Source organism: Prenolepis imparis, unplaced genomic scaffold, assembly GCF_030444845.1.
Source record: "Prenolepis imparis isolate NDT839.2.m4 unplaced genomic scaffold, iyPreImpa1.0 SCAF_15, whole genome shotgun sequence".
Taxonomy (NCBI): domain Eukaryota; kingdom Metazoa; phylum Arthropoda; class Insecta; order Hymenoptera; family Formicidae; genus Prenolepis; species Prenolepis imparis.
The window spans coordinates 508,821-520,972 of NW_028141173.1; the positions used below are offsets into that span (position 1 = coordinate 508,821).

The following is a 12,152-nucleotide window of genomic DNA, read 5'->3' on the forward strand; positions in this document are numbered from 1 at the left end:
GATATGTATACTTACGAAACAGTGCTTATAGATTTGAAACATTTTTGCATTATTGCTTAAAATATTTTCGAAATTGCAATATATATTTTATTTCAAAATTCCCTTTTAATTCCTATTGGTATTTATTTATTTATTTTTTTTCCAAAATGTCTGTTTTCAAAATACGAGTGCATTTGAGAAATTTAATTCGTGTTATGAGCATTATTTGAGCAATCTTGCGCTTTTAAATTATAACACATATAAAAAAAGTATTTTATAATTACAATATGTTACGGTAAAACTCGATATATTTCCAACACTAAGAGCTAAGCTCCTTACGAACCTCTACAAACTTCTTGCGTATGTCGTCTGCTTTTTACAACGCTATGTGATATCATAATGTACGAAAAGCAGCATCTCCTTTCATCCCATTTTTCATCCGCTCTCGCTGTCACTCGAGAGAGTCGTAGATTGTGTACATCCTTCCATAAGAAGCACGATCATGAAGAATCTTTCTTCTTCATCCTCCATCACGATGACTGATAAACGACGTTCCTTCGTTGATACGGTCCCCTTGATCTTGATTAATTTCATTTGCACATTCGCGCATCACAAAACTCGACGGAGGTATCGAGCCACAAACAGAAAACAATAATCAAGATTTGTTTGAAAAAAATATCTCACAAAATATGTTGCATAGAAAAAATGAAAAATTCGAATGCTGTGTAATTAATTTTTCATTATCAGCTCGTTAAATAATTGATGATTTTATTAATCTGTTTATTTATCGTTTTTGTTAACCTTTATCATTTATTACAAGATTAATATATTTTTTTTTTTTAATTTTATGTGTGTCTCCCATATATTATAATGACTGATTTTTATATATCTATACAGCGAAATCTATAATATTAATAATAATAATTATAAAAATTAATAATAATAATTAAATTACATACATTTAATTATTATTATCGATATTTATAATTATTAATATTATAAATTTCGTTACACATACAATCAGTCATTATTTTTTCCAAGCAAATTAATGTAACAATATAACACGATAATATAAAAAAAAAAAACACTTTAATGGATATTATGGCTAATACGAATTACTGATTTAAATCTTCTCAGATCGACTACACGGGGAAAGCGGATACATGAGCAGCCCTGAGCGTGGTGGCGGCGTCAGTTCCGGAAGCGGAAGATATCCACCCGGGCCTTACAGTGCTGGTAGCAGCTACGAAGATCCTTATTATTCACAATATTCGGGCACCGTTACTCCCGTTATCGACGAAGAAGCCAGGTAAGCGGAGTTTCGCGCACTTTCGAACTAATAACGAATCGCGATTGCACTTAACCGCCGCTTATGACGATTAAAGGGATACGTTGTGCTATGATTATAATTAACAAAATTTGCATATTTGAATAATGATCTCAGATTTCCCAGATTTTATTTCACCGATGATTTCTGTTTGAAATAAATCTGAAATTTGTCTTTGCAAAAATGACACGAATTTCTGAGGTATATGATTTAAAGTCTAGTTATTAATTGAACTTTAAAAGAATGCGGTAAGAGGATAAAAAGGGATATGGATAAAAAAGCAGTTTCCTTATTTAATTATAACTATTAATTCCTTATTTAATAACAACTAATTTATTAGGATTGAGAATTTGTTATGAAATTTATATTGGACTTTAGAGGTAGTTTGTTAAAAGTTTAATAATTTGCAAATTGATGAATTTATAAATTAAAAAAATGTAGGAAATCTAGGATGCTGTATGTAAATGATAAGATATATATATAAATTTTCATAGAGAGAACGAGAAAAAGTAGCAGAGTTTATATAACCGATAACTACGAAAAAGAGTTTTAGTTATTTAATCACGATGGAACTCACTTTATTCGCTTTATTGTCATACACATATTTTATTTACGTAGTATATATTTTATCATACTGTCCAAATATATCGGAACTGGTTGAGTTTATTAAAAACTGCAAATATATTTTTGACGATATATTATTGACGATTGCAGATTTAATACGGATAACAGCTACGTTTTGTTCTGGCAAATTATTGATCGAGAAATAAGTGTACAAGTTAATTTAGATACATAATAATATTCTTAATGAGAAATCCAATAGTATTATCCAGTAATCGCGTAAACTTTGTGTCTGTCGAAAGACATTTTTGCGTAAAGTCAAGACCGCGCACTGTCCGGGTGAATAAACTCCACTCACCCGGAAACCAACCCTGCTCATCCTCTTCCCCTTTCTGTCTGGTCACGAACCCCCCTGCCCCTAGCCCAGCAAAATATCGTCGTCGTCTCTGTTTCCAACGTCCCGTTCCACCCTGGACAGGCCACAACCTTCTTCTTTCTCTTCTACCCTTTTCCCCCCATCACTGGTCTCCGCTCACCGTCTCTCCCCCACTTGGATGTCTGATAGCGCGGATGTGTATGTCTGTTGTGGGTGGTGCAGCGATACGGAGCTGTTGGAGGAATCGTACAGCCTTTACGGCGTGAAACCACCGGGGCGTCCGCCGTCTGGTCCCCCGCGGTCCCCGTTCCCTACGGCAGCGGCGCCCTCCCTGCCACCCTCTGGACAGGGCTACGACGTTACTCGGTACTGCACCCACGTGTCGCACACACACACACAACTCGTGTCTCGCCTGTGTGTTTGTCTTGCGTAGAGCGTCTGCCTGCCTGTGGAATATAATATATATATATATATATATATATATATATATATGCATATATAAAAAAAAAGAATGCGAGAAGAGGCATAAAATGAGAAAGAAAAAAAAAGAGAAAAATATAAATGCCAAGCTGGCCGGTTGGTTGTCTAGTTGGATGCTTATGAATGAATACAGGTTGCACGAGTGTCGTTTCGACGGTGCTTCCTCCCAAAAGCAGGACAATGGCGAATCCAGACTCTCTTACATTGGCAAATGTCTCTTCTAATTCTGAGAATTAATTGTAATTTTAAAATGCAGCCAAATTAACGATACTTCATTTCGATTTATTTTATTAACTAGAAATTTTCCAGAAAATTAACTGACTAAAATATATATATATATATATATATATATATATATATATATCATAATTTATCTTTGTTGTTTTTGGAGGAAGGGCGGGAGAGAACCTGGATTTCCCACTGAAACGTTTAAGTAAATACGTTTAGCGCTGTTGTCTTAGGATGCATGGTGAGAAACGTCAGATATGAAAGACTTGAAACAATTTTCTTTCATATTTGATTGATCATAAATTAGATATTTATTCATTTTTAATTATTGTTCCTTTTAGACAAATGTCGTGAAATTTTATGAAATCCGAAGCGGTTTTTTTTTTATACAAAATTATATAAATCTAATAAGATTTATGATTCTATTAACGGCGAGAGATGTATTTCGTAAATACGAATATTACTCATAAATATAGAATTATTATCAATTATCAACTTCCATTTTGAGATAACATGATCCAATTAGTAACAAATTCATTTATATTGAAGATGGTCGATGAAATTTTTTTCCTGCAACTCGTTATTTCACGGGTAAATGGAATATTTCCAGTATTTAATTGCTATTCGAAGCCTGGATATTAAACTGCAATATTGATCAATATCTATCGCTATTCATTTATAGGAAGTGGCAGCGTCACTTGCGGATTATTGTTCATCTTTCTTTTCTTTTTATGCATTTCCACTATTTTTCAACGAAAGCATCCCAATTTTACGTTTTATGAGATCGTTGAAGTTGCGTTTGTCGAATAACTACTTAAATAGTAAATAAAAAATTTCTGGGATTCTCGAAAAAATTTTCTCAGAAATTTGTTGTTCCAAAATTAATACAATCATCGAACAAATAGCGTTCACATTCATGAAACATTAGTTTAACCGCTCGAATTTGAACGAACAATTTTTGCTCGTGAAACTTTAATAATCAAATTTATCAATATGATAATTTATAGGAATTTTATTTCGATTTTATACATCGAGAGATTCATGTATTCACTTTTGAATGCTACCATTTCTTTTCCCATGCTTCGCATGGGAAACACTATCCAGAAAGAATCATCCGCAAGTGCATGTTGTAGATTACGTCAAATACTTTAATTGAGTGGTCGCGCAATAGAGATGTTATACTACTACAATTTTATCGAATTACTTCCGTTCGCGTGAGGCAAAGTTGGATCCGTCGATAGCACGATTTTAATCTGTCTGAGAAATAGAAGCAAACAAATTCATTGATACTTATAAATTGCTTTTAATTTGAAAAAAAAACATTCTGCATAAATTATAAAATAACAAATAAGCTCAAATATCTAAATAATCGATATAGTTTTATATAAACAATGCTAAATACTGAAAAATCCATGTTGGTTTATTATCATTAGCTGCATGGAAAATACGATTATGATTCTCATTCAATCTTTGCAAGTTTCTTCTTTAAAAAAAAATAAGATCTTTTTTAGATTTATGTTTTCTTTCATTTCTCAAATACAGACATATCGTTTGTGTAATACTCTTATAAATTTTATTTAATTAAATCTACGTTCTATATACTAGTGTATGCAATATGTCGTAAATAATTGCATTTTTATAAATATATCAGCATAAGAGCAAAACAGAAACATTTTTTTCTTTTCTGTGAAATTTAATTTTTACACAAATTATATATAACATACAAAGTATACAAAATATATGTCATGGATAATATGAGAATTATAAAATAGACTTAATCTTCAATTAATTTTTCGAACAGGATTTTATATATAGTTAGACCTTGGTCTGTTTAATTAAAAAGAAAGCTCTATATAATATATGCAGTTCTTTAATTTAATAACATCTGCATTCTGCACGCGGAAAAATACAAGTCTATAATTAATATAAATAAATAAAAAAACGACATTTTATTTTTTTCATTTTTAACAAGTATTTTATTGATTTTGAATTATTAAAATTATCGTGTTAAATTATATATTGTGTTGACAAATATTATAATTAATGGGTACTATAGGTACTTTGTACATATCATGTTCCTTGCTTATGTTATCCATATTTTCCAGAACATTCTATATATTATATTATTATATTATCCCAAAATAATATCAACTATGCTGTCTACTGCTCAAAACCAAGTGTGTGTGTGTGTGTATATTATATGACATATGTGTGTAAATATGCCATAAGTAATTGTGACTCTCGAAGATTGTATATGACATATATATAAAAGTATAATTTGCAACCCTTCGGTGGAATGCAGCATGCCGACTAGCGATCGTAGACAAGAATGCATTGGTTATATACAGGGTGTTTTGCACGTACCACAGAAAAACGGATATACACAACCGCGTATCATAAAATTATTAACACTCCTCCGAGTAAATTTAATGAATAACGTAACCGAATAATTCTTTGATTCTTTCATGAATTCTTAACAATATTTCACCCTGCAATGATAAACATGATGCAATCAATAATCTGTATTTGTTGTCTCCTTAATACCATTTCCACAACAATCCGTGTCGCAAAGCTCACTATCGATATATTTTTGTTTTATATATATAATTATTAATTTTATATAAAATTCTGCTACTTTCCTGTATCTTTGCTTCGTTTTTGTATAAAGATACTTAATTATTTAAATTGCACTGTACATATAAATAACAATTTCAACGCACGCAAAAGATATATTTTTTTACGTCAGTATAACATAAAGATTTAAAATTTATAAATATTAGAAGCATTATATGTATAATTATTTTCACTTTTCACAAAATCTATATCCGTAATAAATCTTTATCAGCCACGAGGATGTTCGAAAGCTGTCACGAGCATTCTCGTATATATGAGAACTTTCTAGACAGAATTAATATACTCTACGACCGAACGAAATACATATCGGAAAACTGAAATGGATTCTCTTGTCGGTCCCACAAACCCTCGCACAACTTTACACCAAGTTCCGAAATTGACCGCCATGAGAATCACGTAAACCATCTGATCCGTCTCGTGCATCACATATATCACCCTGTATATCATTTTATGTACTGTCACACCGTGACGTAGATTAGGCACTGCTGTCACTTGTCATGCAAAGCGATAGATGCACGTGATTAGCATCGTGTTATGTAACACATATCCGATTTCACCGACAAGAAATATGTATTACATATATTCGGGATAGAATCATTAGAATCATTATCGTTGTATAAAAAAAACAAGTTTCTTGCATCGAAGAGTTTCACATCCTTTCGGTGAAAACGGATATGCGTACAGTCTATTTTCAGTTTTTATTATTTGTACGTTGCAATATAAAGTCTCTCGATCTTTTGCTTTAGAAATCAGATAATGCTATTTTATATAGATAATGAAAAAAATTTTACTGATTATATTAAATACAAATTATCTGAAGAAAATACGTGATATAAATATAACATATATATTAACATCTTTTAATATATCATTTTGCTTTTTATTCGTTGTAATATCATTTATCATCATTTTACGTGATATTCAGTTTTATCATTATTATTCTCATTATTAATATTATAATAACATAAATCGGTTTAAGATAAAACTTCTGTCTTTCTGAAATTGTTTTGAAGAAATAACGATAGGTAATACTTGTCGAAAGCTATTATATGATTTTTACAGTATCCACGCGTCAGAGTTACTCGAAACTCTCCTTTTGAAACATGATAGATGTTGCTGAGATCAACAATATCGCTTGGCACTTTTAACCGAGAATTATCTGTCGCAGGATAAGAGTGGAGCACATGGAAAGGCAGTTGGCCAATCTGACCGGACTCGTGCAGAAAGCTTTGACACACGCTCCGCACACCAGCCCATCGCCACGAGAGTACTTGCAGGTCCCACCAGGACGAGATCCTTACGCGAGAGCCGCAGGTACGCAGATCCCATAAAAGTTGCAAATTAGCTTTTTTTCTAGGTTTTTTTTCTATATTTTTTTCATCTAACATGTCATAACACGTCGTTCTCCTTGGTTCTCGGTAACGTATCGCGAAAGAAGGAACTTGTCTCTAAATCAAAAAGGAATGATTTATTTCTTCTCATTGAGCTTGTCCGATTCAACGTAATTTCCTTCTTCGAGAAAATAAATTCCAACAATCTTTCTCAATAACAATATTAGAAATTTGCAAAGTTTAATTGCTTGATTTATTATCTGTAGATGTATTTATTAAAGAATTCTTGGACGGGAAAATAAATTCTTATGCCATTCATATTTAATCTACAATCGAGAATGAATTCTGCGATCTCTTCTTCTTTTGAAAAATTATATACAAGAGAGAAAATTATTCTTATAGGATGAGAAACGAAGATCCAAGAAGAAATAAAATATCCTACAAAAAAATTTAACGTTTTGAAATTAATAATTAAATTTTAACTAAACCATGAAATAATTACGTTTTATTGTAGATAAATTTCATAAAAGATTATAAATGAAATCATTCTCCTTACTTTTGAGACAAGTCATGTAGATGCTGTCACAGTTGAATCTTAGGAAATTTTTGTTTTAACAAAGACGATCGAAAGTTAATGATGCCATTTAGTTCCTTCTATACATTTTAGTGCTTATTTTATAAAAGAGTTAGCGCATTCACTTAATTCACCAAGATAGTTTCAGCTAAGAAGCATATGAGAGACTGCTCTACACAGCTTATATATAAAGTAGTCTCCACTAATATTTATCTGTCCGTTTCATCCGCCTGTTCATCTATCCACTTCATCATCTTTCGACCACTCTCAGAATCACGGTTCTTAATAACATCGTCATGTAAATGCATCGGAATCATTAGGATTCCGTAATTGAGGCGGCTACGCCGATCTTTTAGCATATATCTTTTAATACGATTAATAATAATTAATTTCTTCTTTGATATAATTCACCTAATCGTAGAAATTCAAAAAGAATGTAAATGTCAAAATAATAATTCCACAAAAAAAACCGTACTATTTTATTAAAACTATTTTTCAATTATAAATATTAATACAAAAATGAAGCACAGATAACAGAACTAGAAAAAATATATAAAAAGTATAAAAAAGGAAAAATTGATAAGAATTTTTGGCATTTGCATCATTTTGTATTTCCAGTCTACGATTTGTAATAAACGTCGTGGTCGCCTTCTGGATAAGTCGCAATTCACCGAAACGACACAACTTTTTAGATATAAACGTGCATACGTATACATATGTGTGTTGCATACATACATGCATAGATATACATACATATATATTGGAAGAATTTATGCCGTGAATTACGCGCCAGCAACAATATACCACTATTCATATCCAGCGTGTTTCGAAACGAAGTTGAAGCTGATGAATGTTTGGACGTATCATTTAGACGACGTAATTCATATTTCGAGAATATACGTTGATATCAACAATACCATTTGATTTTAAGTTTTGATAACAGAACAAACAAGATACAACAAAAAGTAGCGAATTGCATTAATAAATTGCGAATAAAATATTAAATAAATAATTGATTTCAAAGATATGTTGCTATTAATTTCTAACATTTATTTTATGTTGATTAAAATCAAGAATAAAAATATTATAATCATAAATAGTTGAGAAATTTAATAAGTTAAAAAAAAAAGAAATCTGAAAGCACTTAATTTAAATCGATAGATAAGTGGTTGTAATTAACTTTGTCAAATCAGTAAACTTTTTGTCAAGCTTATATTTGCAAAAATTGTCGCGTGTAACAAGTTTGGCGTAACTTTGAACGGTATATCGTTGCTCGGCGATACAGTCTCACGGACTGAACTCTCCTGAACTACCCTGCTGTACAACTGCTTTGTTATTTCGACTAACGCACACACCAGGCGCCGGGGACGAGTTCGACAAACATTCTAGCTCCAGCTCTGCCTCATTGCCAGGTGTGTCTTTCATCTTCTTCTATCTTCTATTCACCTCCGAATCATTGTATTACCGCTCTACTTTTATATATATACATATATATACATATATATGCATATATATATATATAAAATATGTTTATCTTATATTTATATTTACTTATATATATTTATATATACATATTTATGGATATTATATATTTAACGTTATCTTTACCTTTTTATCGCCGTCAATAAAACGCGTGTCCTTTAAAATTCAAGTGTCTCAACCTGCCGTTACAGATGACTCGTACTTAAGGACTGACGTTAAACCGCCAAAATTAGGCAAAGGTGCGCTTCAATATATGTTTCCTTTATACATACGCACTTGCGAATGCTCTCGCAAATTGCCGCTTCTCATCTCTCGCGTTATCATCGTTGTATGTCTCGCACACATTCGGGCTCCTTTCACATTATTTTATTTTTCTACACTTTTGTATATATACGATCTTATATATATATTTTTTTTTATTGTTTCTCCCGAAAGTTTAATAGCACCAAAAATTTTTAATTTGTATTAAATCTATCCGCGTAATTATTTTTTTTTCATTTGTCATGGAACTATGAAATATCGTTTAAAAAATAATAATATGTTTAATTTATTACGTTATATTTCTTGCAATTATTTGCGATTTTCGTTTGCACGATGCATAATCGAAATTTTCGCATTTTCATAATCGTTTTATCCACTACCGGCTTTAGGGATGATTGACAGAAAACAGCTGTTCAGAAATCGATATTACTCCGTTATTGCAACGGTTAAGATATTTGTACATTAAAGTTTAAATTTTCGAAATCGTACATTTTGACGAAGTAAACACAATTCCCAAGCTGAGTTTCCAGTTTAATTAATATTTATTTAGCAAACAGAACTCTCTCAATTATACAAAAGCATCCATATATACCTAAAGCCGGCGCTAGTTCCCATCCGGTACACATACACACGCTTCTTACGCTTCTTACGCACAATATAACACGCAGAAATATGCTGATGAACATCTATTCCAGACAAGTCGGTGTCGTTTGAAAAGTCAGTGTCCTTCAGTGACGAGCCACCAGACATGAACTCCCCCAAACAACACTCCCCGCAACATGCAGGTAACGGCTAGCGCACGTCACGTTTAAACGAGCAAAAATGTATGCTAATTGTAAGCATGCTGTCAAAATATCGAATCACACGTTCTTAGATCGCCTATCGAGGTAAACGTTTGCCTGAGCGCTAGCGTAATAACCGAAAACAAGATCCAAGAAAGAGTCACTTATATCACAATATCAGATAAAAAAATGTGTTACCGAGAGAGATTCCAATATTTCTTCTAATTATTTAGGTCTTGCCGAAATAACAAAAACTGCATAATAGCTTAGGAATGATACTCGAGATTATGATTGGCTGTTTTGCAACGAGCAGAAATTGTATGCAAATTTGCCACAATTAATATCGAAGAATGCATCTTTGAGTCTGATTTCGAGAGATTGAAGTTTCGAAAGACCTATAATTAATTGAAATCTGTATTGCAAAATCTTGCAAAGTTTCTTGTCTGATTCATGCTCGATTTGATTCGATTGATCAATCGTTAAATGATTCTTTTCTGTATCATTTGCATGAACAAATTTATCATCAATGATATAAAAAATGAGATAATGTTTTAATTTTAAATGTGTCCGTATGCATTATTCTCCGAGGAATAATGTTGCACAAAAATGGCTACACGTGTCAAACTTGCATCATTATTTCGTCCAATTTATTCAATCTTTATACAATCTTTTAGCAATAATTTTAAATGAACGTTCTAAATTAAAATAATTTGTTTCGGCTACTTCATGCGATTAAAATATATTAAATTCAGTATTTATGCGAATACAACATTAATGTTAAAAATACAGTTTAATCGAAGGAAAGTTCCGTAAAAAAGTGAAAACATATATCTATGAGAAAATATCGATCCCGTCGCGATAGCGAATACTAACGCAATAATCTCTAACGCCTTCTCGTACGATTCTGCAATGCCTACCACGACTAGCGGACACAAAACCCACGAAACCGGCAATCAAATCCTCCACGTTGCCGAGGATGTCGTCGCAAGGTAAAATTTCCCCGTGTTTCTCTATTAGGAGTGGAATTATTCGGCAAAATTTTCACATATTTGTAAAAGAGAATCTATATTTTTTTAATCGGACAAACAAAAACTCGATTGTTTATAAATATGATTAAAAAAATTTTTTTTGCAATTTTATTATTTTATTAGTTATATTTGTAGTCTCTGATAAATTTTTATATTTTTTATATCAGGTAAAAATTCTAAATATTTCTTTCTAAAATACACCCGAATGATATAAAAATGAAATTTTTATTAAATATTCCATAGACATTGTATTGAAAAATTATGATTCAAGATAAAATATTCTATTATGATATTAAATATATTAGAATAATTTAAATATATTTAATCGCAAAATAATTAACAAACGCCACATTATCCGAATAATTCCAATTCTAATGTCTAATGCTTCTCCCTTATATATATGTGTCACGCTGTGTCTATATATGTTATTCATAATGGAGCGTCGTTCCAAGTCTTTGATATAATAATCTTCTTCTGTCGTTCCGTCATTTCGAAGTTTTCTACTTTTTAATTTTTTTATTCGTCTCCTGGGACGAGACACTGTATGGAGGGCACCGGAAACTTGTAAGTCCATTTTTGATAAAGAGTTGAGATGAGCGCTGCACGTCGACGTTGCTGGATTGAAACGAATTAATGTGTTTATATTTTCATGTAAATCGATTTTCAAGGTAAAGAGGCGAAAAGGCAAACCGTTTATAATCCAGGCGAAATAAAAAACGAGTAAATTAAGCGTTATATATACAGAGTTTTGCATGTAATTGCTTACTTTTTATGTAAAACTCATCAGGAACACATGTATATAAACGAATCTCGCAAAAGTTACTTTGAAAAACAAAGTCGTACTGCATATTAATCATATTTAGTGACCAGCTAATGTTTATTCGACGGACAGAATTTTATCTCTCTATGTTTTTCTGGTTCTTTCTCTTTTTGAAATTACATGCGTAAGATTATTAAAAAAAAATCATGCGACTTTATCCAAACGAGAAATTCATACTACATCTCTCTCTCTTATTTTTTATCATGTTTTAAATCATATCGTTTGACGACAATGGTCGTTAAAAAACGTTCACGATTGTGTGTGCCCTTCATATATATCATTGCTTCGA

General features: G+C 31.6%; 1 protein-coding gene across 24 annotated transcripts in view; it reads left to right on the forward strand.

Moving 5' to 3' along the window:
* LOC145946103 (uncharacterized) overlaps positions 1-12,152 on the forward strand; it is a 198,757-nt gene that overhangs the window by 162,820 nt on the left and 23,785 nt on the right. For 13 of the 24 annotated variants that reach the window (XR_014426980.1, XM_083055526.1, XM_083055525.1 and 10 more), the window contains 7 exons: positions 1,117-1,288; positions 2,466-2,609; positions 6,754-6,899; positions 8,849-8,902; positions 9,143-9,211; positions 9,929-10,018; positions 10,942-11,004. Coding sequence is in view for 23 of the 24 variants with exons in the window: in XM_083055526.1 (XP_082911652.1) it covers positions 1,117-1,288; positions 2,466-2,609; positions 6,754-6,899; positions 8,849-8,902; positions 9,143-9,211; positions 9,929-10,018; positions 10,942-11,004 (738 nt within the window). In the remaining variant the exon portion in view is untranslated. The remainder of the gene's footprint in view (positions 1-1,116; positions 1,289-2,465; positions 2,610-6,753; positions 6,900-8,848; positions 8,903-9,142; positions 9,212-9,928; positions 10,019-10,941; positions 11,005-12,152) is intronic. The other 11 variants (XM_083055515.1, XM_083055523.1, XM_083055511.1 and 8 more) reach the window with 10 other exon arrangements.